Below are 26525 nucleotides of genomic sequence, written 5' to 3'. Positions count from 1 at the left end.
TTAGAATTTCCAATCCTTGGTATATCCGTATTGTTAGTATAGACTCACATTCATACACAGGTGAACATTATGATCATAATCACTTATGATCATATACGAGGACGGGGAGATGCCTTCGTCTGGACAGAAAGCAATGATTACAATTTCAGCTGACATCAAGATTCATTTTTATTCAAGGATTTATGAATTTGAATATATATACTGATATAATTTTTTTTTACATGAATATAGAAAGGACTCATTGACACTTATATAATGTATCTAGACAAAATAAGCTACTCTTTATAACTGTGTTTATGCTTTATGAGCTAAGATAATACTCTATAATATATATATAATATATATGGAGGAAGCTCCCCTGCTGGTGGGTATGTCAAACAGCTCCCCCTGCTGGTCGGTATGTCAAACAGCTCCCCCTGCTGGTCTCTACGTCAAACAGCTCCCCCTGCTGGTCTGTATATTAAACAGCTCCCCCTGCTGGTCTGTATGTCAAACAGCTCCCCCTGCTGGTCTGTATATCAAACAGTTCCCCCTGCTTGTCTGTATGTCTAACAGCTCCCCCTGTTGGTCTCTATGGTCAGGTCAAACAGCTCCTCGTGCTGGTCTGATGGTTTCAGTCACACGTACGTTTTCTTTTCATCATAAATAAGACTCTAATTACTGACTTAAGTTACTAACATTCATAGGAATAAAGAACAAAGTATAGGAGTATTACTCTAGCCTTCGAATTATTACCCTAGCATTACGTTAGCTTTGACCGAGTATTGTATAGTGGAGTATAGTATGTGTACAGTGTAGTATGTCTATTGACATCACACTGTATATATTACTACTATAAACGAAACAAGTACTGTATCTATACTTTATAAACTAAGCTATACTTTATAAACCAAGCGAATACTTTATAAGTGAGGCTATACTTTATAACTATAGCTATACTATATTAAGTAAGCTATACTTTAGAAACTAAGCTAATACTTTAGCTTAGTGTAGCTATAGCTACACTTATGTTTATTAGTGATCTTTAATAGTTTATTTATTCATTTATTAGTGATCATTACGAGTTAATTTGTTATCATTATCAGTTTATTACAGTAAAGAAACCATAAAAACTATACACACACGGTAACATATTTCGAGTCCAACATATAAAAACGCTATAAAAATTATAAAATATAAATAACAAACATGTATAACAATATAAAATACATATAGCTACATATAAATACAAGGTAATATTCAAAATACAAAATGCTAAAAACGAAATACAAAACGATATATACATTATATTCATGTATGAGATACATATTAAATATGGGGAGTATACATATAACAATATAAATATGTGTGTACTAGAAGTACTATTATACTGGAAGTACTATGTGGACTAGAAGTACTATGTGTAATAGTTGTACTAAAAATACTATGTGTACTAGAGGTACTAGAAGTACTATGTGCACTGGAAGTACTATATACATTTATACTAGTACAATAAGTACTATTTAAACTAGTTGTACTAGAGGAACCATGTGTACAATGTGTGCTAGTTTTAATAGAAGTACTATTTGTACAAGAAGTACTATGTGTACTAGTTGTACTAGAAGTACGATGTGAACTATGTGTCAGCAGACAGGCCTGGTTAGTTAACACCCTAGATAACTGGTCAGTCTGGTTAGCAGACGGTACAAAAGGCCTGGTTAGTTAACACGTTATTTAACTGGTTTGCAGATGGTACAACAGTCATGGTTAGTTAACACGTTATTTAACTGGTTAGCAGACAGTACAACAGGCCGGGTTAGTTAACATGTTAGTTAACTGGTTAGCAGAAGATATAACAGGCCTGGTTAGTTAATACGTTAGTTAACATGTTAGTTAACTGGTTAGAAGACGGTACAACAGGCCTGGTTAGTTAACACGTTAGTTAACTGGTTAGCAGAAGGTATAACAGGCCTGGTTAGTTAATACGTTAGTAAACACATTAGTTAACTGGTTAACAGAAGGTATAAGAGGCCGGGTTAGTTAGTACGTTAGTTAACTGGTTAGCAGAAGGTATAGGAGGCCGGGTTAGTTAGTACAACAGGCCTGCTTAGTTAACATGGTAGTTAACTGGTTAGCAGATGGTGCAACAGGCTTTGTTTTGTTTGTGGTCCTTGCTGCTCTCTGCAGTCCGTCCTTTGTCTTCCTGTCCTAGCACATGATTGGCCGCAATGCCAGCTGGGTAACCGACCTTCTCCCCCACCACGCCACTAGCACCCTTAGCACCATTAGCCCCACTAGCATCATTAGCACCATTAGCATCATTAGCAACATTAGCACCATAAGCACTATTAGCATCATCGATAACGACGAGCTCAGCCTTCAGGGACCCCTCATACTCCTGGCCACACCCCCTCTCATCCTGAGTGGTCTGGAAGCCCAGGAAGACGGCTGTGATTGGCTCAGAGGTTTCCATGGCACTAAGGATGGTGAAAGGGGTGTCGGCCTCATACAACGGCGATGGGGCTCTCTTAGACTCGGCGGGGCCATAGAAGAAAGCAGGGAATTGTCTGTCTCCGTTGGGGCTAGCCTCTGATTGGCTGTCTGAGTGGGAGGAGGGCAGGCTGTAGAGGAACAGCTCCTCCTCCTCAACACTGACATAATCACTCAGAGGGATGTGATTGGCTGGGGTATAGCAGAGCTCCGGTCGCCAGGGAGACGCTGCTTCCTGGTCATGTGACCGTGGAGCAGGGCTTCCATTGGTCCTGACGGCTGGCTTAGTGCGTGCTGGGTTACTGTGGCTACCGTTACAATCCCGGTAACCAGAGGGAGCATCAGGCCTGTTGGCATGGCCAAGTCTAGGACCATGATGAGAATAAGTGTCCTGGTTACCATGGAGATGCATCTGGCCTTGCCCTTCCGGTGGATCCATCTGTAGGTAGTTGCCATGCCGATGATCTTCCCCCACATGGTTGGTGATGGGTTGCTGATTCCCTTGGCAACATCCCTCTGGCTGGTTTCTATGGCGATATTCCTCCTGATTGTTGCCAAGGGCCGCCCTTAGCGACTGATCCACCTCCCTGCAGCAAAGGTCATCTGACAACTAGGAGACAGAGGATTGGTCAGACCTCTAGGTCCTGTGACCACACACACACAAACACACACACACACACACACACATACTGAACAGACACACACCGTTGACACACGTGTGGCGACCTGCTGAGGCCGCGGGGCAGAAACGCACTTCCTGCCGTCCTTGTGAACTTTGACCCCCCTTTGCTGGTGTGGGTCGTGGGGGGTCACCGTCGCGGTGGAGACGACCTGACTCTCTCCAGTCCACCGGTTGCTACACACCTTGACCTCCAGGGCCAGCAGACCTGAGAGAGAGACAGAGAGCACGAACCAGACACTACCATCAGAACACACAATACAAGACACTACCATCAGAACACACAATACAAGACACTACCATCAGAATACACAATACAAGACACTACCATCAGAATACACCATACAAGACACTACCATCAGAATGCACAATACAACACACTACCATCAGTAATATAACACACTACCATCAGAATACACAATACAACACGCTATCATCAGAATAAACATTACAACGCACTACCATCAGATTACAGATTAAAGTAGTACAACTGCTAATACTGCAGTTAATAGTACTGTAAGTATTACTACTACTACTAATAGTATTGAAGTAGTAATATTAAAATTGTTCATGTTAAATTTACCTGGTACAAAGTTTTCTTGAGCCTCCTGTAAGGTTAGAAAGGATATGAATTATAATATTTTAACTAGAAAATGCACATAGACGTAAAGAAATGTTAAATGGCTTAAATCAAGTGAAGGGATTTGAACACAACCTAAATGAAGTACACAATGTTAACATGCACAACATTTAAAACATTTGAAGTGGTTGTAAACAATTAAAGTGAAGAGTAAAACAAATAGCTAATGTGATCAAGTTTGAATACATTTGAGATAATATAAAGAATAGCTGAGCTGTTGGCAATTTCCAGCTCAACTATAGACAAAAAAAAGCCCAATCAACTAAAAACCCAGCCTAAAACGTATATTGCCAGATAACCAATAAATCATATACTTCTGCATTGGCAAATACACAAATACACACCTATCGCAACCTGATTATTAACTAGGACATTATGTGGTATACAAGTAACCTCTCGTCTATCTCTCACACACACATACTTCAAGAGGTCTGTGTAAAGAACACACTGATAGTCAATAAGATTACATTAATACACTACACACAAAATAGGCATGTAAAAGACCAATGGTGCGCACAATAAACACCTGAATGCGACCTAATTGACTTAATAACTTTTACGTTGTAGACACACACAGGCACACGCATGCGCCGCTGCCACACGCCCACCATGTGCAGGGCCAGCAGCAGAAAATGTATGTTTAACCCTCTAACCCTCAAAGTAGCCATGCATAAAATTATCTTACACTTATGTAGAACTTCAATTTGAAATGATCTTACAAGAACTTAAAGACCATCAACCTTACAGTCAACGGCAGCTCGACTATACATCATGGATCAAATCACCTTGCGGCTGGCGCAGAGGTTTGAGTGACAGGTCTGATGGCCCTCCCTCACCCCTAATTACTATTGGACAGGCAAGCATTGTTTTGAGCATTTAGCTTCTACCAGGAGTACAACTGGATATGTAACAAGCAGTAAGCCTTTAGCCATATAAACAGGGGTCCCCACAGACACGCCAATATATAACAACCATATTTCCAATCAATTAATCATTTTAGCGCCACTAGCATGAAATTACGTAACCGTTTAAGCTTGACATGGTGTTTCTAGGTTAAATATTGAAGTGGTTTGGATTCTGCGACGTCCACAATGGTTAGCTTTCACAGCCACCTTGGGCTATCGCGCTCCAGCCTCACAGCCCAATCTGGCAACACTGGCTGAACGTCCTCAAGCCTCAACATAACTCAATGAGACCAACCATCTGGAAGTAGTAGGGTCCCAAAGTCTGTAGAGAATAAGAAAGAAAGAAGAAAGAAAAGACCAAAGAAGAACAATAGTTGAGCGCTGCATGCAGCACTCACCTAATTATATTAAAGGTCCCATGGCATGCTTCTTTATGGATGCTTTATTATAGATATTAGTGGGCCCCTAACAGTGTTGGGAACGTTACTTTAAAAAAGTAATTAGTTATAGTTACTCACTACTTGCTCCAAAAAGTAACTGAGTTAGTAACCGAATTACTCTATAATAAAAGTAACTAGTTACCATATGTGAGTTGCTATATGTCAAAGAATTTGGATTTTTCTGAGCAGTTTTCACTTGGCCTTAATGTGTAACTGCCCATTCAAGGCCCTGATATTCTTCCAATTGAATTTTAATTTGCTTGGTTGCAAAGGCTTTGGAACATCTGCTGAATACTACAGAAAATGCCAACTTTTCATCGGATTGCTCCGGACTCGCCATTTCTGCTGCTTCATCGAATCTGTTTGGTGTGTGCGTGTGTGTGTGTAGCGTGCGGGTCCTGGCTTGTGTGTAAAAACACTGGCTCAGATTGGCTACCATGAAACATGACTCTGCCTTAGCCAATCATAATCACTTATCTCGTTGTTAACTCATCCGGTCTCCTCACTAGCAGTTTGTGTTTGGAGCCAGGGGTGCGTTTCGGAATACGCAGTTTATTCAATCAATTCATAGTAACGCAGTTCATTTAACGTACAGTAACGGTAACGGCGTTGTAACGACGGAAACAGTAATAAGTTTGATTACCCTGTTACTGGAAAAATAACGGTGATACCTATCGCCGTTCTTTTAAACTGCGTTTTTACAAACACTGGCCCCTAACACAGTATTTGAAGACGTTCCTGAAATTCAGCCGTGCTGCAGAATTACAGCCACTATGAGCCAGTCGCACTTTGAGCTTTCCCCAAACGCGCCGTTTTGGTGTCTGTAACTTTAATGCAAATGAGGTGGAGAGAGGCGGGTCAAGGAGGAGGGTGGGAGTGTGGCCCTGAGCAGTTCATGTACTTCAGGGAGTCAAAGCCAAAGTGCAGGATTCCTAGTGCTCGTTTTACACCTAACGCCACTTCTAGCTACTGGGGGACCCCAGGCAGGCTAGGGGAACTCAAATTAATGTTAGAAAACCTCTTTAAGTGAAATGTTCATGCCATGGGACCTTTAATGATGAAAGTACTATACCAGAATTTCGCCAGACTGCATTAAAAGTGCCGATGGGGCCAAACACTAATGGTATGAGGTGCTGGGAGCACTGGGATGAGGCTAGTAGGGTGCTGGGAGCACTGGGATCACCGTGGGGAACTATGGGAAATCTTTGAGATGACTTAAAAGGAAAATATGAGTTAAGGAAAAAAATAAATTAAAACTTAAGTAAAAGAGATAAAGTTAAATATAGTTCAAGAGATATAAATGTGAAATATAAGTGAGTGATTTCCGTTTTGGTCCTCTTGACATATCTCATACCTCATAACTCCTATGGGCCGTCACTGGGGACCTACACAGCTTTATCACATGAACATATTCCAGAGAAGCCCTTTGATTACAAGAGATATTTTCACACCGGAGTTCCTGTTTATTTGTAATGTTGAGTATGTTTCTATCAGGGCTTGAATACCTTAAAGCAGTCATGAGGACATCTCTCTGCAGAACTCAGAGTCTTCAGGATCAAGCTCTCATTGGTGGAGATCCGAGACTCCTCCCTCTCCAGGAACTCCACTTCCTTCTCTATCCTGATTGGTCAGAATGCACTGGTCAGTTACACCAGTGTGTGTGTGTGGACCTGTACATGTATTTATGCGCGTGTGCGTTTTGTGTGTGTGTGTGTGTGTTTTATGGACCTGTATATGGTTTTCTGTAGAGTTCTGGTCCTTTGCTGGTCGCTTGCTACTTTCTGCTGCTGCAATGCATTGTGGGAAGACAGGTCCTCCAACAACCACTGCTCCCTCAGAGAGGTCTTCTGGGGTTCAGGTCAGAGGTCAGAGGTCAGACACAACACAGACTCACAGTATATTAACGGTATCTATATTTAATAAAACAGTGAACCTTTAGGTATTGTAATTTCAGCCTCTCTTGTTCCAGCTCCTGTTTCTTCACCCTGAGGTCGTCCTGAACACCGCGCTGATCCTGCCGCACGCCAGGAAGGGACACCACACAACAGGAAGGGACACCACACAACAGGAAGTGACAACACAAAACAGGAAATGACATCACACAACAGAAAGTGACAACACACAACAGGCAGTGTTGTGTGACTAGGCACATTCCAGGATGTCCCAAAAACTGTTTATAATGGTATATATTATATAGTGAGCACTAATATATACACATATATAGGTCATTATTAACTTACAGTGAGTTTTTGAAGTCTCTCCCTCAGCCGATCGGTCTCCTCCATGCTGCTCTACAGCGGGGTCCTCAGATGGAGCTCTGCGTCCCCCTAGGGGTACTGAAGGAGTACTGCAGGGGGACTCCTGAAAATAGAATAAATAAAATAAAGTTACAAGTTTGAGAACCAAGGCTCTCGGGAATACAGACTTAGTATATATTGTCTCAGCTCTAGAGAATACATACTTAGTATCTATTGTCTCCAGACTGCTCTAGAGAATACATACTTAGTTTCTGGTGTCTCCAGACTGCTCTAGGGAATTCATACTTGTCTCCAGACTGCTCTAGAGGATGCATACTTAGTATCTAGTGTCTCCGTATTGGGGGAAGAAAAAAAGGTGTTCAGCTCGGGGAACAGTAAAAAGTGAATCCAATGTGCTGTTACAAAGTGGTCAGTTTGGTAGCTGGGAAAAGGGAGTCTTCAGAAGTTTCTAGAAGATTGGGAGGGCGTCACTGATACTGATATTCCAGTGTCTTTCTCAGCCTCTCGTGGAAGATTGTATCAGGAGTAGGGTCCCAAAGTTAGTAGAGAATATAAAGAAAGAACAACAATAGGTGAGCGCTGCTTGTAGCACTCACCTCACTATGCTGACGATTATATCAGACAAATGAGCACGTTTAAAACAAAAGAAAGGCTCTTTAAACGCCTCAGTTAACATCACACCCTGGGAACCTACTGACTGTGTCATGGTTACCAAGTTATACAGACTGTCGAAAGACACACAATGGTCGTCATGGTAACTCAAACACAGACATGAACTATAGATCTATAGATACATGAACTATTGATATATAGATATACATGAACTACAGATTTATAGAAACATAAACTTTAGATCTATAGATGCATTAACTAGAGATCTATAGAAACATGAACTACAGATCTATAGATACATGAACTGTAGATATATGATCTATAGTTCTATAGAAGAATAATTAACTATAGATCTATAGATACATGAAATATAGATCGATAGAAACACGAAGTTATAGTTGCTAAAATAGTTTAGCATAGAAGCAGCCTATAGCCAGTCTATGGTCCTAACTGTATTTATAGGGCCTGCTGCGCTAAAAGCTGAATTAATAAAGTACCTAAAGTGAAGTTATTCCTGCTCGACACCTCAAACCACCCGGAGCAGCGAGTTGTGTAGGCAGATCATCTAACCTGCTAATCTCACATTAGTCCGCTAATCTGAATGAACCATCTGGACAGCAGGACAACACACTCCTGAGTTAACAACACACTATAGTTAACAACGCACTACTGAGTTAATAACACACTACTGAGACAAAACAATACAGAGTTAACAACAAACTACGGAGTTAACACACTGCTGCATCATCTCCAAGTCCGCTGTCCCGGACGGTCCGGTGGTCACTAGTGGAGACCCGCTGGGTCACCAGCTTGCAAATCGCTGCTCTGCTCCATTAGACCGCATGTTAACAAGCTAACCCTAACTTACCCTCCCTGACCCTGTGTTACTGACCTCGTGATGTTATCCAGCAAGCTAACCCTGACTAACCAACCCTAACCCTGTGTTACTGTCCTCTTGATGTGGTCTGGTCAAACCCGGACACACAGACCCACCTGGCGCTCCGACGACCCAATCTCCGCTCATGTAGTCTTGTAGTCTTGTAGTGAAGTGACGGTGTACTCTGGTACAGTGACGCTGTACCCGGGGAAGTGACGGTGTACTCCGGTGAAGTGACGGTGTAGTCCGGTAGAATGACGGTATTCTCCGGTCACACAGACTTGACCTCAGTCGTCATGCAGAACCCTGATTGGCAGGGAGCTCCACCTCCGTCCACCAATAGGAAGGCGGTCCGTGTTCAGTCGGGAGAGAGCGGGACGGTGATGAGGAGACCGAGAGAACGTCCTCAGACAGAGCTCCGTGAGATGAGATTGAGACGAGAGTAGGTCCTCAGACTGAGCTCCGTGAGATCAGGGGGAGATCGAGAGAAGGTCCTCAGAGCTCTGTGTGAGGAGGACGAGGAGACCGGGAGAAGGTCCTCAGAGCTCCGTGTGAGGAGGAGGAGACCGGGAGAAGGTCCTCAGAGCTGTTGTCACACACTGGTCATCATAAGAAGGCCTGCTTTGGTTGAGCACCGATATTATTAGTTGAATACTTTGACATAACGCGTGTGTCCGTCACCGTCCATGATGGTGATGAAGGGGATGAAGGTGACAGTCCGAATGTACACAGTCCATTCGTGTATTTCAGATGGCAGTTAGTTTTAGACAGGGGTACTTTAGATCTATAAGTACGAATGTCTCCAGACTAGATTTTAGATTTGATTTTTGAACGTAGTACAAAATGATGCGTGTGTTTGTGATGAAACATGACTGCTGTAGCCGGACGTCACCAGCAGGGGCCGCTGTGGGACTACAATGACTTTACAGTAATATATATATATATATATATATATATATATATATATATATATATATATATATATATATCTCAAAATGAATTACAAAAGCACTAATCACAAAACACATATAATTAATGGGAGGAATAACTTGATGTATACGTATACTGTAATGATAAGAGTACACAAATAATATAATGATAAATGTTACCCCAAACCGCTAAAGTTTAGTTTCTGCTTAAGTAACATTAGATACATTCTAGCTCAAAGCGTAGGCCTAGCTATGTCACATTGAATGTGTGTGTGTCTGTGTCTGTGTGTGTGTGTGTGTGTGTGTGTGTGTGTGTGTGTGTGTGTGTGTGTGTGTGTGTGTGTGTGTGTGTGTGTGTGTGTGTGTGTGTGTGTGTGCGTGCGTGCGTGCGTGCGTGCGTGTGTGTGTGTGTGTGTGTGTGTGTCTGTGTGTGTCTGTGTCTGTGTGTGTCTGTGTGTCCCAGTTGGACTGGCATCATTTTAATTGGACCATGTTATTCCTGACAGAATGCCGACTAGAACAGTCCGGAACAGTCCGGAATCGTCCAACAGAACCTCCACCTTCATCACCTTTATCCCGTTCATCACCTTCATCACCTAACTCTAATGGAACGAGAACCTGGTCCTGATGGCCAGCACAACTCTGACCTCTGACCTCTGGATTTAGGGTCATGACATCATGATGAGAATCCAACCACAGGTCAGTCTCTGTCAAGTCGCTCCGTTTGCCTGTCTGTCTGCCTGTCTGTCTGTCTGTCTGTCTGTCTGTCTGTCTGTCTGTCTGTCTGTCTGTCTGTCTGTCTGTCTGTCTGTCTGTCTGTCTGTCTGTCTGTCTGTCTGTCTGTCTGTCTGTGTCTCTCTCTCACTCTCTCTGTCTCTCTGCCTGTCTGTCTGTCTGTCTGTCTGTCAAGTATCATATCATATCACATATAGTATCATATGTATATTATATATCATACCATATATCATATCATATATCATATCACATAACACATCATGTATTACATCTTATATCATCCCATATATTATATCATATATCATATCACATATAATTAATCATATTCATACCATACAGTATATCATATCATCTATTATTCATCATATAATCATATATCATGCATTAGACAATGTAGCATCATTCAATATCATATAATTGATACTTAAATCTCAGTTTACATTCAATTATGATAAAATAAGGTGTGTGTGTGTGTGTGTGTGTGTGTGTGTGTGTGTGTGTGTGTGTGTGTGTGTGTGTGTGTGTGTGTGTGTGTTTATTGTGATATTCAATATGTTCAATCTAATGTTTAATATGTAATGTGATATATATATATATATGTGATGTCGGCTCCGTATGGTGACGTTAATAAAATATGTAGGTTAGCCCGGGGTAGATGTGTTGTATACCCTACACCCCGGGGGCGCGCTTCTCAGGAGCGCGCACATCGCCCACACGCACTCGCGCGTGCACTCCCCGTGCGCGGAAGCAGAAGTGGGTTTTTGGCACACGTGTGACGTCACGCCGATCGATCCGCTTTGGCGTTCTTCCCCGCGCACTCTCTCCCCCGCGCGCTCTCTCCCCCGAGCGCTCTCCCCTCTCACCTGCTGCCTCGAGCGCAGGACGCAGTCCAGAGTCAGTAGAGAGAGGAGCTGCCCGGAGCACGCGAGGCCCCGTGAGGACATCTTCCTCTTCTTCTGCAGAACCTCCGCGCTCTGCTGTCCGCGCGCCCCCTCCTCCTCTGAGCGCGCGGCCGGTTCTGAGGAGCAGGTTCTAAATCCTGAGGATGAGGAGGGGATGGAGCCGTTAACCTCCCGCCGTTAACCTCCCGCCGTGAACCACCTGCTTGCTCGAAGCTGCTTATCGTGAGTCCGCCAAAATTAAGACGGGGATCAAATACGACCCCCTGTCTCCCGGTTACCGGAGAGACCCCCGCGCGCACGTCATGTCTCGCGCCAAGGAGCGGCTGAAAGGCGGGAAGGAGACGAAGGATAGCGTCACCCTTCTGCCCTGCTTTTATTTTGTGGAGGTGAATTACCTGTCTGTCTGATTACCTCTCTGACTGTCTGTCACAGTTCACCCTTTCCTACATGTCGTCTGTGTGTCTCACTGTTTAACCAACATACCTGTCTGTCTGTCTCAGTGTTTACCGGTCTATCTTCCTGTCAGTCTTTACTGTCCGTCTATTTACCTGTCTGAGTGATTACCTGTCTGTCTGTCCCGTCTCCGTCTGTTTCTCTGATAGGTGGGGGCTGATCCTGTGGTTTGACTGACAGGTCGACCAGCCAATGAGAACACTGTTTCTATCTACATGTCTGTCTGTATCTACCTGTCGGTCCCTCCACTGTCTCTCGACCCGTCAACCTGCTGTCGGTCTCTCTACGTGTCTGCCCCTCCACATGGCTCTCTATCCACTGTCTGTCCCTCTATGTATCTGTCTCTTTACCACTGTCTGTCTCTGGTGTCTGTCTCTGGTGTCCGTCTCTCAACCTGTTTCTCCATCTACTGTCTCTCTACCCGTCTGTTCTTTCTACTGTCTGTGCGTGTCGAACATCTATCTGAATCTGTCAGTCAATCTGTCTGTCCGTCCTTCTGTCTGGATGCCTCTGACGCTGTCCATCTCCCTACCCGTCTGTCTGTCCGCCTCCGAGGGTGTGTGTGTTTGGTGAGACAGCTGTCTATGGAGGCTGGTTATAAAGAGAGGCTGGCTGGAGGCTGGTGATAAGAGGCTGTGATAAGAGGCCGTGATAAGAGGCCGTGATAAGAGGCCGTGATAAGAGGCTGTGATACAGAGTGTGTGGGGGAGTGTGTGTGGATGATGGCTGTTGAAGCAGCCTCCCCCGGCCGTGTGGCTCCTCTGCACTCCTCCACGATAGAGGATGCCGGGTAGCGCTCTGCTTCTATCCGTTGGTTGATGACCGTGGTGCGCTGCAGACCTCCCAGTGTGTGTGCTGAGGCTGGGTTCACCTGTTGCACATTGATTACCCAACATGCAACAGGTGTGCAGCCTCAACGGCGTGTCCAATCAGACTCGGCCAGGTGAGGCTGCTTCAACCAGCCGTCACCCACACACTCCCACAGTCGTCATGGTGATGATCATTTTGGTGAACGGCTGAATGATGCGTCTGTTCAAATGCTCCTGCAGCAAGGGATTGTGGGACGGCAGCACCTCCTTTCCTCTGGTGAAGGTCGCTCCAGTGTACCCTAGATGAAGGAGGCACTGAGGCTCCTTTCCTCTGGTGAAGGACACTCCAGTGTACCCTAGCTGAAGGAGGCACTGAGGCTCCTCTCCTCAGCATTAGAGTCAGGCCAGCTCCTTCATGGCTGCTGCTGAGAGACTTCCGGGTATTTCAGTCAGAACCTTCCTCAGCTAAAGGACTCCGACTGCAGCCTGTGTCTCCTACAGTCACACCATCCTACCCACGATGCTGCCGATGTCGGTGGTTGCTAGGCAACATGGCTCTCTGAATGGGAGTATTTTTGTATCTGCGAGTTCAAGGAAAACATCTCAATAACAATCTCCTCTTCACTCAAGCACACCAGAGGGTCGAATGCGCTCAGATTCCAAATCATAATCATATTAATAATGTGCTGAAATGCATATTATATAGCATGTATTTATTGTCTATTTGGGCACAATTTAATACCAGCATCGCATAAATAAAATGAGCAATATGACAATCAATACTGACAGAATACCAACACACATCATTCTTTCACACATGTTATGACACAACATTCTGTCATACAACATGTTATGACACAACATTCTGTCATACAACATGTTATTTAACAACATTCTGTCACACATTCTTTCAGACATCTTTTCCGTCACATAGTGTGTGTGTTTTTTTTGTGTTACTTCCTGTGTCTAACTGGTGTTGACCTGAACAGGCGTGTGATGAGGATCTACCTGGGATTGGCCAAGACCTTTCGTAGTGGTCGGTCTCTTTCCTGTCATTGCCGCTGACAACCTCTGACCTCTGACCTCTGACCTGTGCTCTGTGTTCCAGCTTCCTATCCTGGCATCGTCAGTGGTCAGCTTGTACTTCCTGGAGCTGACCGACTTTTTCCAGCCGGTGCATTCTGGGTACAGCTGCAGTGACCGCAGTCTGTCTCTGCCCTACATCCTGCCCAGACAGGAAGTCTGCCCCCTCCTGCTCCTCTTCAGCCTGGCCTTCGCGGCTCCTGCTGCCACGGTAACCACACTCCTGACTAGCCCAGTTAGCTCTGTGCTAACAGGATGCTAGCTAGATATGATCCTGGTAGCTGATTGGTTGATCAATGTGTCTGTCATCATATCCTGGTAGCTGATTGGTTGATTAATGTGTACGTCATTATATCCAAGTAGCTGATTAGTTGATCAATGTGTGTCGTCATATCCAAGTAGCTGATTGGTTGATCATTGTGTCTGTCATCATATCCTGGTAGCTGATTGGCTCTCAGCGATTTCCAGGCTGGTCTCATTTTTGTATACAAGACAAGCTATTCTCCTCCTTCATGGGTGGAGTCAGATTATCCCACGCTGTCGGTGGTGCCAGTATGTGATTGGCTTCTATGTGTGTGTGTGTGTGTGTGTGTGTGTGTGTGCATGCGTCCGCGTGTGCGTGTGCATGCATGTGTGTGTGTGTGTGTGCGTGTGTGTCTGCGTGTGTTTGTGCATGCATGTGTGCATGAGTGTGTGACCGTGCCTGTGCGTGCGTGCCGTTGTGTGTGTCCGTGCCTGTGCGTATGGTTTCCTGTGCGTGCGTGTGTGTGTACGTGCCTGTGCGTATGTGCGTGCCTGTGTGTGTGCGTGTGTGTGCGTTGGTATGCCTGTGCGTGCGTGTGTGTGTGCGTGCCTGCGTGTGTGTGTACGTGCCTGTGCGTGTGTGTGCGTGCCTGTGCGTGTGTGTGCGTGCCTGTGCGTGTGTGTGCGTGCCTGTGTGTGCGTGCCTGTGCGTGTGTGCGTGCCTCTGTGTGTGGCGTCCTGGTAGATCCTGCTGGGGGAGGCGGTGTTGTTCTGCTACCTGTCCCGCCGCTCCGGTCACAGCGAGGCTCACATCAATGCCGCCGGCTGCAACTTCAACCCCTACATCCGCCGGGCCGTGCGCTTCATAGGTACACATACACACCTCCACCTGTCAGACAACTCCACCTGTCAGACACCTCCCCCTGTCAGACACACACCTCCACCTGTCAGACAACTCCACCTGTCAGACACACACCTCCACCTGTCAGACACACACCTCCACCTGTCAGATAACTCCACCTGTCAGACACCTCCCCCTGTCAGACACACACCTCCACCTGTCAGACAACTCCACCTGTCAGACACACACCTCCACCTGTCAGACAACTCCACCTGTCAGACACCTCCCCCTGTCAGACACACACCTCCACCTGTCAGACAACTCCACCTGTCAGACAACTCCACCTGTCAGACACACACCTCCACCTGTCAGACAACTCCACCTGTCAGACACACACCTCCACCTGTCAGACAACTCCACCTGTCAGACACACACCTCCACCTGTCAGACAACTCCACCTGTCAGACACACACCTCCACCTGTCAGACAACTCCACCTCTTAGACACCTCCACCTGTCCGACAAACACCTCCACCTGTCAGACACCTCCACCTCTCACCACCTGACGTGAGCAGAGGGGCGAGTCTTGTTCACCCTGGGTGGTACTGCGGTGTGATTGGCTAACGGTGGCCGTGCCTCCCCAGGTGTGCATGTGTTCGGGCTGTGTGTGACGGCGCTGATCACAGACGTGCTGCAGCTGTCCACCGGGCAGCACGCCCCCTACTGGCTGGCCGTCTGCAGGCCCAACCTCACCCACATCAACCTCTCCAGCTGTGAGGACGCCTTCATCCTGGAGGACATCTGCTCAGGCCCTGACCCCGCCCTCATCAGCACCGGGAGGCAGGGCACACTGCCTCTAGACCTGTCTGTCTGTCTGTCTGTCCGTCTATACACCTGTCTGTCTCTTGGTCTGCCTGTCTCTATACCTGTCTGCCTCTATGTCTCTCTGTCTGTCGCTCTGTCTGTCTGTCTGTCTGACTCTATACCTGTCTGTCTCTCTGTACCTGTCTGTCTCTATAATTGTCTCTGTTTACCTTTCCGTCTCTCGATCTCTCTGTTGTCCTCTAACAACTTTATTTCTCTTTACACATGCACACACACAAACACGCACACACAAACTAAAAGTTAGTTTTGTAAGTCCCTTCATTGTTAATGCAAATTAAATGAATATGCATATTAAACTCTGTCCTCAACTGTCTGGCCAGTCAGGACACAGAGACAGCTTGCTCATTAGCATAACATTAGCATAACCTACATCTGTGTCCTCTCTCTAGGAAGTCGTTTCCTTCCCAGCATGCAACTCTGGCTGCTTTCGCTGCTGTTTACATCTCTGTAAGTACCCCCCCCCCCCCCCCCCCCCACACACACACACACACACACACACCCTACATACACCAGGTGTATTCTTACCTCTTACTCTCTCTCAATTAAATTTAATTCTCTCTCTCACAAGCTAGCTAACCTCTCTCTCTCTCTAGCTATCTAACCTCTCTCTCTCCCTCCCTCTCTCTCTCCCTCCCTCTCTCTCTCTCTCTCCCTCTCTCCCCCTCTCTCTCTCTCTAACCCGTTCCTCTGTCCTCAGATGTATTTCAACGCGGTGCTGACCGACTCTGCCAAGCTGCTGAAGCCAGTCCTGGTGTTCAGCTTCGTGCTGCTGGCGGTTTTGGCCGGTCTGACACGCCTCATCCAGTTCAGGAACCACCCGGGAGACGTGTACGCAGGCTGGCTGCTAGGGGGCGCCATCGCCGTCTACCTGGTACGCACTACACTACACCCTACACTGCACTACCCTACACTGCACCCTACACTACACTACCCTACACTGCACTACACACTACACTACACTACACTACACACTACACTACACTACACTACACTACACTACACTACACTACACTGCACTACCCTACACTGCACCACACACTACACTACACCCTACACTGCACTACACTACACTACACTACACTACACTACACTACACTACACACTACACTACACTACACCCTACACTGCACTACACTACACTACACACTACACTACACCCTACACTACACTACCCTACACTGCACTACCCTACACTACACCCTACACTACCCTACACTGCACTACACACTACACTACACCACCCTACACTGCACTACCCTACACTACACTACACCCTACACTGCACTACACACTACACTACACCCTACACTACACTGCACTACACACTACACTACACACTACACTACACCCTACACTACACCCTACACTACACCCTACACTACACCCACACTACACTACACCCTACCCTACACTACACTGCACTACACCCTACACTACACATTGAAGAGTGAAGACACAAACACTACACACTACACTACACCACAATACACTACACTACACTACACACTATACACACTACACAACACACTACACGTGTGTGTGTGTGTGTGTGTCATTGTAGGGGGTGTATGCGGTGGGTAACTTCCAGCCCAGTGAGGATCACTCCAGGACCCGCCCCCCTCCCCCCCTGCTGAGGGAGCCCCCCCTCTCCTCTCTCCCCAACGTCAGCCAATCAGCAGCCAGCAACACTCACCAAGGTAACAGCATCGCTGAGTTTGGGATGGAGTGATCGATATACAGAGAGAGAAAGAGAGAGAGAGAGAGAGAGAGAGAGAGAGAGAGAGAGAGAGAGAAAGAGAGAGAGAGAGAGAGAGAGAAAGCTTCCTGTATTGTTGTGACACTCTCACCGCACTTCCTGCTTCCCTCTGATAGGCCACCACAACCTGGCTCCCAGCCAACCAGAGCCCATCCTCACACGGTCCTCATCCCACACGCTGTCCCCCAACCAATCAGAGCCGATCCTGACCAGAAGCTCCTCCTACCGCGAGCCGTCCAGCTACAAGCGGTCCAGCGCTGAGGTCCAGGTCATCACCGGGCCGCTCGGTAACCATGACAACGCCCTGGCCTTCAGCAGTACCCTGCCCAGGTAGCCCCCCCCCCCTACCCCCCTTCACCCCTCCTCCTCCATCTGATGACCGGCTGATTGTACTGTCCTCCTCTGGCCCCTCCCCCAGGTCCCACGGAGGCTCTTCATTGGAGGGTGTGGAGGGGCGTGTCCCGCGGCGCCACGCCTCCAGCCACTCCTCCATGGACTCCACCAGATCAAAGCAGCTCCTCAGCCAATGGAAGAACAGGAACGACAACCGGAAGCTGTCACTCCAGGTGATGGACGGGGTAAGGCCCGCCTCCGGCCCCGCGTCCTCGCCTCAGAGGAACAGCATGGAGCTACGCTGCTCCTCCGAGCCCTCCGCCATGGGCCTGGAGGCAGAGCTCCGTGCAGGGACCCACCTGCCTTCAGCCGCTGGAATGGAGATGGAGCTCCGAGCTGGGGCTCACATACCGGCCCAGTATATGAAGCTAGCAGCTAGCTCGGTTCCTCTGGTGAACCAGCAACACATGGTCCAGAACCAGCCCCACCTGGTACAGAACCAGCACCTCCTAGTCCAGAACCAGCTGCACCTGGTACACAACCAGCCCCACCTGGTCCACAACCAAACCCTTATGTCCCAGAACCAGGCCCACCTAGTCCAGAACCAGCACCACCTGGTGCAGAACCAGCACCACCTCGTCCAGAACCAGCCCCACAACGGGACCAGCGGGCTGACGGGAGGGGCCCGGGTCTCCATCCAATCTCGGCCAGGATCCTCCCAACTGGTCCACATCCCTGAGGAGGACAACCCCGCCCCCAAGGACCAGGAGAGCGAATCAGAGGACAGCATGATGGACGGGGGCGGGTCTGTGAGGGAGAAGTGGATGCGAGTCGCTGAGAAGACGACGCTGCCCTGCAGACCGCTGAGCGCCGGCGGGCAGCCCCGCATCCTGCAGGTAGGCCAGGTGATAGCCTGTACCTCTGTGTTCCAGGTGATAGCCTGTACCTCTGTGGGCCAGGGGATAGCCTGTACCTCTTTTGTCCCAGGTGATAGTCCGTACCTCTGTGGGCCAGGGGATAGCCTGTACCTCTGTGTTCCAGGTGATAGCCTGTACCTCTGTGGACCAGGGGATAGCCTGTACCTCTTTTGTCCCAGGTGATAGTCCGTACCTCTGTGGGCCAGGGGATAGCCTGTACCTCTGTGTTCCAGGTGATAGCCTGTACCTCTGTGGGCCAGGGGATAACCTGTACATCTGCCTCCCAGGTGATAGCCTGTACGTCTGTGTTCCTGGTGATAGCTTGTTCATCTGTGTTCCAGGTGATAGCCATGTCCAAGCAGCAGGGTTTGCTCCACTCGCCGCGGTCTGAGGACGGCGGCTCCATCCGGTACCGCGCCCTGACGGACCTGGACCCCTCACCCCCTGCCTCCACCACCGGCCCCGGGGGAGGAGGTAGGACCACCTCAGACCCCTTAAAGGACTGTTCCAGGGGGAGGAGAGGGGGAGAGGGAGGAGAGGGGGGAGAGGAAGGAGAGGGAGGAGAGGGGGAGAGGGGGACAGGGAGGAGAGGAGGAGAGGGGGAGATGGAGGAGAGAGGGATGGGGAGGAGAGGAGGAGAGAGAGGATGGGGAGGAGAGGAAGAGAGGGAGGAGAGGGGGGAGGGGGAGGAGAGGGGGGAGGGGGAGGTCGACAGGGGAGGAGAGGAGTCCTCAGGGACAGGGTCTCAGGGTGTAGAGGTGGAGCTCTTCTCCTGGTGTTGATTAAAGGCGGTCCGTTGTGGTGGTCCGCAGGAGGTCTGGAGAGAAGTGGCAGCATCGTCCGGGTGGACGCCCACCCTGAGGCCCGTTCCTCCAAGCCGGTGGTGAAGCCCCCCAGCACCGACGGTAGCGGCTCCTGGCGGTGGCGGCCCCCAGACCAGCGGGCGTCGCTGCGCCAGTCAGCCTTCGCCCTGAACGAGCTTGGCGACCTCAGCGACCTCCAGGACCTCAGCCACCACGCCGACGGCGGCGACTCGCTGAAGGACAGCAGCTCTCTGGACGGCCGCCGCAGCGCCATGGGCACGGAGAGCGACGGGGGCGGGGGGGAGGGGGGGGACGGGGAGGGGGTCTACGCCAACCACCCCCATGTGGTCCACCCGCTGCACCCCCTCCACCCTAGTAACCCCGGCAACAGCAGCCACCAGAGCAGCTTCAACCTCCCCCCTGCACCCGGCGCCCACCCTCACTTCAACCCCAACAGTACCGTCACCTTCGCCCCTCCCTTCCATCCCCACCCGCAGGCCCTCACCACCATCAGGGTCACCCCGGTGGACGGGGGCGGGGGCGGGGCCGGGAGCGACGCGGGCTCCGACTGCCCGTCGGGGGCGTCATCCAGCCGGGAGTCCACCCTGCGGAGGACGGGGGGCGGGGCGCAGGACCGGGGGCCCAGCCCCGACCCCCACTGCCCCCCCCGCCTCTACGACGCCGACGGGGGCAACCGCTTCCATGACAACCCCAATGACCATTTCCAAGACAACCCTAACAACCGTTACCATGACAATCCCGCCAGTTATTTCCACGACAACCCAAACAGTCATTTCCAAGAGAACCCTAACAACCGTTTCCGTGACAACCCTAACAACCGTTTCCATGACAACCCTAACAGCCATTTCCATGACAACCCCAATAACCCCAACAGCCGTTTCCATGACAATCCTAACAACCGTTACCAAGAGAACCCCAACGGTCGTTTCCATGACAACCCCAACAATCATTTCCATGACAACCCAAACGTCCGTTTTCAAGAGAACCCAAACGGCCGTTTCCCAGACAACCCAAATCACCCCAGACCTCCTCAAGGCTTCTTCAACAGGCCGGGCCCCACCCCCCCGCCCACCCTGCCCCGCCCCGTGCTGGGCCACACACCCCCCCCCACGTTGGGCCTGGCCTATAAAGAGTAACAACAACAGGATCATCAGCATTTGACCCAGAGGACCCACAGTGAAGAGGGGCCAATAAGACTGCTTAGCTCCTCCAACTAGCTCCCGACTGGCCAATAGGAATCCAGAGGTGAATCTCTGGATATGGAATGTTGAGCTAATGGAACCAGTGTCCCGATTGGCTGGCGCCATGGTGATCAGACACTGGACTAGCCTGCTGTATCCGCATCAACAGACTTACTGATATACAAACTTTCTGCACATTATGTGCACCTTGCTTCACTTCACCCCTAAGCCTTTGATTCGCTAGGAGTACAGAGCCACGCCTTCAAATCCTCAACTGTCCAATGGGGAGGCACTTGGCTGGCGGCCACATTGCTACCATGGGCAACATTTGGTACACATCTCTTCTGCTGAAGCACAGATGTCCTGAGGAGATATTGACTGTCACTGGTGCTGTGTGACCATCGTTAGGGCTATTCACTATTAACGAAGAAGAAGGCAATAAAGTCATCGGCATGGATACAAACTAAACAAGTGTTTACCGCCCCAGAACCCCTCTCTGATTGGTTAATATGACCTTTACATTTGTCTGATTGGTTTAAGACCTTTATATTCATAGCTATTTACATCTGTTTGTTCTCGTATTTTTATGATTACATTATTATTATTATTGAGCGTGTTCATTTCAAAAGTAACTAAGTGAAGTAACTAAACCTTGGATTACTATTAAGTTCCTCTCACGTGGTGTAGGGTCTAGCGACGAGGAGGAAGGCTGCTCGCTCTTCTCTCCATCAAGGCGTCTTGTGGTCGCGGTTCCGCTCTCCTCAACACTCCCAGACCGTAGGAACACTCTTTAGGAGAGGTTTTGAAACATCCTTTTAGATATGATTCTTTGTATTAAAACAAGATGTAAAGTTGGATTAAGGCTGAATGGGATATTTGCATCACGTTCTTGGTCCTATTTCTAGTTCTTATGTCCGACATGGCAGCTGGCCTCTGACAGGCTGCAGACCGCGGTCTGAACACAATTATGAAGTACAATTATTCTATCAACATGAGGAGAGGTCCTGTTAGATAGTTGGAGACTATATTAAGCTATCCTGGCCGACCGTGGATGTATTTTCATTTGCAGCAGATCTGGGTTTATTTATGCATGTGACGACCATGCCCAGGTGAACTCTCTCCCCCCGCGTCATAACGCTACGTATCTCTAGCCATACCGCTGCCGTGTGCGTCATAGCTAACCGTGTCAGTACGTTCTACTGTGATATGCTAATAGGTTTGCCACAGTTGCTAGCATCACTTGTACAACAGAAGCTTGTTCTGTCCTGCTAGCTAGTAAAGTGCTATGCTTCCTAGGACCGTCGTTCATCATATGCTGATCACACTTTATACTAAAAACTATCTATAGATATGTATTACAAATGTTTTGAATATTGGTAACAATCAATGTTATTTTTGTGTTGACTCTGTATTACTGATATTATAGATATTTTTGATGACCATCAAGTAAATGATCTTTTTCTAACTTTATGCCAATGCCATGACAACTTTAACCGTGGTTGCTAGGCCTCCCCTGTGGTTGCTAGGCTATGCCTGTGGTTGCTAGGCCTCCCCCGTGGTTGCTAGGCTATGCCTGTGGTTGCTAGGCCTTCCCTGTGGTGGCTAGGCCTTCCCCGTGGTTGCTAGGCCTTCCCCGTGGTTGCTAGGCTATGGTCGCTAGGTTTATGAAGGTGTCGAGCAGGAGGCGGTCAAATTCCTCCAATTGTCATGACGATAATCTGATCCAATTTGTTTAACGTAAGAATTCAATTATATTTTAACATAAATTATATAATAATTTATAACATTTAAATAACATAGTATAATAATATCATAACATATAAGTTATATTATATATGTAGGCTGGCAGAAATTCCCTACTGTAGGATGCTGAGCTGTTGTCATGGTAACCCAATAGATGGCCATTAAATGGTTGTGAATATCCAATATGAAGTGATAATGTGGTGATGTTTCCCTTGATGGACTGGGCTAACTTTTTAAAACATGATAGCACAACTAACGGTTGCCTGTATTGCAAGGTTTTCTAGAACTGTAAAAAGACATTTGTATTCAGAGCGGTCTATGTATACCCTAAATGTGAACGCCACTGTGGTTGGTTTATTAAATATTTTATAAAAATAATGTCTCTGTTACAGAACAATCAAGACTGGGATCAATCCCTGATCAACTCGTTTTGAACTGCACATGTGTTTATAAGCTAAAGCAAGCTCTCAAGTTTGGCTTTAGCTCTCTTGTCTAGAGATAACATGATGCTGGTTATAGGGACTCTTAGCTTTTGCATACCTCTGTGGCTATAGCCTCCTCTGTGGCTATAGCTAAAATGTGTGGCTATAGCTACCACCAAGCTAGCTACCTCTGTGGATGTAGCCAACTGTGTGGCTATAGCTACCACACAGCCAGCTACCTGTGTGGCTATGGCTAGTGTGTGGCTATGGCTAGTGTATTTGGATATAAATATCTCGATTGGTTATAGCTACCTGTGTTGTTATAGCTAGCATGTTTGGCTATAGCTACCACCTAACTAGCTATTGTTTGGACACAGAGTCCTTACTGTTAGTGACAACAGTTCAGAGAACAGCATTAGTTCCTCTGTGAGTGGCGCCTGGTCCTAAATGGGTCAGAAGAACAGCAATGACCTCATTAGAGACCTGATGGGAGGCTGGCAGAGGGTCGCCATGGACACCATGCTGCAGGAGGTGTTTCTCTTCATCCCTTTAGATTTCTTATCACCTCTTCCCCCTCGACACAAACACACACACACCTCTAAACAGAACTAGTAGCGCATGTGAACAACACTGCTGCAAGCTCCCAGCCTCCGCAGTGTTGCCATAGTAACAATAGAGACGAGCCTGGCTTTATAAAAAAAATGGGGGGTTGAGGAGAGAAGATTGAGGACAGAGAGATGACGAGAGGGAAAGAGACCAAGAGGAGGAAGAGGAGAGCGAGAGATGGAGAGATGGCGATATAGAGAAAAGAGATGGAGAGGGAGAGAGAGAGAGAAGGATGAGAGAGAGCTTGATGTAGAGAGAGATGGAGGGAGAGAGAGAGAGAGAGGGGAGAGAGATGGAGAGGTAGATGTGAGATGTAGAGGGAAAGGGGAAGAGTTCAAGGAGAGCCTCTATGATATTTATCGCTCTGCTTTGATTGGTTCGATAGAATTTCACCATGGCAACGGGTCGGCCGGCCCTAACATTGACATTAATGTAGCTTTATATCCTCTTTAGGCCAATCAGAATAACACTTCCTGATCTGTATACCAATCAGAATAACACTTCCCAATCTGCAGACCAATCAGGATAGCACTTTCTGATCTGTAGGCCAATCAGAATAAGAAAAGGGGTCAACACAAAAGGCAACGGCAAGGCCATAGGAACACGGGCTAGCAGTGATGCTACCCTGGCGTAGTGTCGTCACTCTACAGTATTGTTTGACGTCCTGAAACCAACTGAAGCCGGCGGCTATCTTCACCTGAACACGTGTTGTCAGTTCAACTCCCCACACTGGGCTTGTTATTCTTAACAGCAGCGAGGTAGAGACTATAAAGACTAGTTTCAGGGGCACACATTTGACCTCTTGTTTACATCAAGGTGAACAGCTGTGTGAAGTTTATTCCGGTGTGAAAATGGAGGAAATTTTACCGTGTGAAGCCAATTCTGTGCGTTTCCATGGCAACATAGATGTGTTGCTGTCAGCCACCACCTCCTGACCTGGAAGATGCGCTGACATTTGGGGCTGGTCTTTTTTTCCAGAGAAGTTGTCCCTGACATTGACAATGACGGCAACCAGAGCCGACTACAGCTCTCAGCAGGCGGTGAGGGAATTATTGGTGAATGTTCGACCAGAACCAGCACACGGTCATCCTGCTGAAGACCGGGACCAGTGCCCCCTGGTGGTCGTCCAGGTCTAGCGCCCCCTGGTAGTCGTCCAGGTCCAGTGCTGGTGGTCCTGCTGTATGCCTCGGTAATCACTGCGTTTCTTGTCTTCCATGAAACATAGCCTTCAGATTAAATGATTACGTTTTATCTAGTCAAGTTAGTACTCGAAATAACCATAGAAAATGGCTGCCAAGAAAAAAGCAAAAGCTACTGGTGTAAATTATTTTAGTCTATTCTATTTCTGATAACATGTTAGCTAACCACAGTTATGAATGGTTTCTTCACCACATAATGGATAACACCATATAAGGATTTTTATGATTTTATAGATAAGTTAAAGACTACAAACATGGCCACTTTGCCATTTCCGTTTAAGCCAAGACATACCAAAGGTTTACCTGGGTCAATTAGAACATGTAGGCGTAGCCTATGTACCGTCCCGCCCACTCCCACCTGTGTTCGTGAGATGCTTCATGAACCACCTCCAGAACGCAAGCCCGTTTACCTTGTCTCTCTCTTAGAATAAACCACGTTGTTGAACATTTACCACTCTCAGAGTCATACCTAGCACGAGACCACCATACCACAAAGGATCGAATTAGTTTAATCCACATCACTACGTCCCGAAAGCAATGACCATGCACGTTTAATAAACAAAGTACTGACAGAGAATGTCTAATATTCGTAGACGGGCTCTGGTACTGAGTAAGACTCCGGCCTAGCTACAGTAGCTAGCTACCTCATGAGCGCAATTTAACGACTCAAAAGTACTCCTACAACACAACCGAACACATGTAGGCCTACAGGTGAATCACATATAAAATAAGACAAAATAAAAATATTCAAGGTAATAAATCATACTTGGCAAAAAGGAAACAGCATGAAATCGAAATAAGGGTAAAAAACCTGTTGCTCCGTAGGCTTCTTTCGGTTTTACCATGCAATATGTCACTACTTTTGACGTCATGACTACGGAATCTCCTTATGGGTCCAGGCTAATATGCAATCTCAATAATCATATTTACACACAATAACTCAAATAGGGCAAATTAGACATTTAATAAATATGGCTCTTATAGTAGGTCTGTAATCCCGGCTTGGCCACCATCTTTGGGTCACTAAGACCCTGTTCGACCTCACTCAGCCTCATGAATGTCTGCGAAGATGGTGAATAATTTGGTTTCCGTTGAGCAAGATTAAATGAAGAAATGTACTTTTTGGAGGGAAACATTATTCTCTATGAAGCAGGATTAAAGCCTTTTAGCGATGGAGTCTAGAAAGAGAGACAGGGGAGAAGACAGAGCAGGGGTTGTTTATTGAAGAGCAGATCACACACTCGGACTGGTTGATAAAAAAAGACATTTTAATCAGAAAGTTGTGGTGCTGAGGCAGGAGTAACAAAACAAAGAGAAAGGAGGTCAAATATACAGCAACATACAATTCTAATCTAACTTTATTTAAATAAAGGTCAGTAACAGTCTCCTTCCAGAGGGACAAAGATCCAACAAAAGGTCAAACTCAAAAGGCACATGTACTTTGGGGCACACAGCTCCCAGCCAATCACACGACCAGACCAGGACAACATGTTACCATTCAACCAATAGCGTCCCAGCTGGGAGCCTGTAGGCTTGTTTCTAGTTACAACTAATAAGAATGTTTTAAATTAGTAGTAGTTGTAAGAGGAGAGCTAGTCAGAAATCAAGTAGCTTGTTATAGATCTTCAATTTCTAAACTTAAGTGTTTTACTCAGTGATGTCGGTACAATAGAAACAATAGGACATGAGACAGGTACAAGGACATGAGACAGGTACAAGGACATGAGACAGGTTGAAGGACATGAGACAGAATGAAAGACCAGAGTCTGCTCTGGGGTCTGCTCT

The 26525-nt window shown here is 47.5% G+C and overlaps 2 protein-coding genes across 5 annotated transcripts; one reads left to right on the top strand and one right to left on the bottom strand.

Annotated features, from left to right (window-relative positions):
- Positions 1-1302: 1302 nt before the first annotated feature.
- On the bottom strand, positions 1303-9155 carry LOC130387692 (palmdelphin-like). Of its 4 annotated transcripts, none has more exons than XM_056596903.1 (8): positions 8997-9155; positions 7374-7494; positions 7067-7147; positions 6862-6980; positions 6639-6753; positions 3732-3756; positions 3175-3356; positions 1303-3079 (listed from the first exon to the last, which is right to left on the bottom strand). In XM_056596903.1, the coding sequence occupies exons 2-8, from the start codon at positions 7416-7418 to the stop codon at positions 2111-2113; spliced, it is 1536 nt and encodes a 511-aa protein (XP_056452878.1). In that variant the 5' UTR covers positions 7419-7494; positions 8997-9155; the 3' UTR covers positions 1303-2110. The 4 variants fall into 4 exon arrangements, with proteins under 4 accessions (XP_056452878.1, XP_056452880.1, XP_056452879.1 ...); XM_056596905.1 differs by having other exon boundaries at positions 9085-9120; XM_056596904.1 differs by lacking the exon at positions 8997-9155 and adding an exon at positions 8896-8953.
- Positions 9156-11748: 2593 nt separating this feature from the next.
- On the top strand, positions 11749-20725 carry plppr4a (phospholipid phosphatase related 4a). The gene is made up of 13 exons (XM_056597585.1): positions 11749-11832; positions 13817-14002; positions 14780-14903; positions 15519-15714; positions 16149-16206; positions 16457-16630; positions 17321-17456; positions 17632-17845; positions 17934-18318; positions 18499-18744; positions 19107-19239; positions 19578-20312; positions 20571-20725. The coding sequence occupies exons 1-13, from the start codon at positions 11749-11751 to the stop codon at positions 20723-20725; spliced, it is 2826 nt and encodes a 941-aa protein (XP_056453560.1).
- Positions 20726-26525: the final 5800 nt, after the last annotated feature.

The sequence above is a fragment of the Gadus chalcogrammus genome, chromosome 8 (assembly GCF_026213295.1).
Source record: "Gadus chalcogrammus isolate NIFS_2021 chromosome 8, NIFS_Gcha_1.0, whole genome shotgun sequence".
Taxonomy (NCBI): domain Eukaryota; kingdom Metazoa; phylum Chordata; class Actinopteri; order Gadiformes; family Gadidae; genus Gadus; species Gadus chalcogrammus.
The sequence above is the reverse complement of the archived record's forward strand: the minus strand, read 5'-3'. Positions and strand labels throughout refer to the sequence as shown.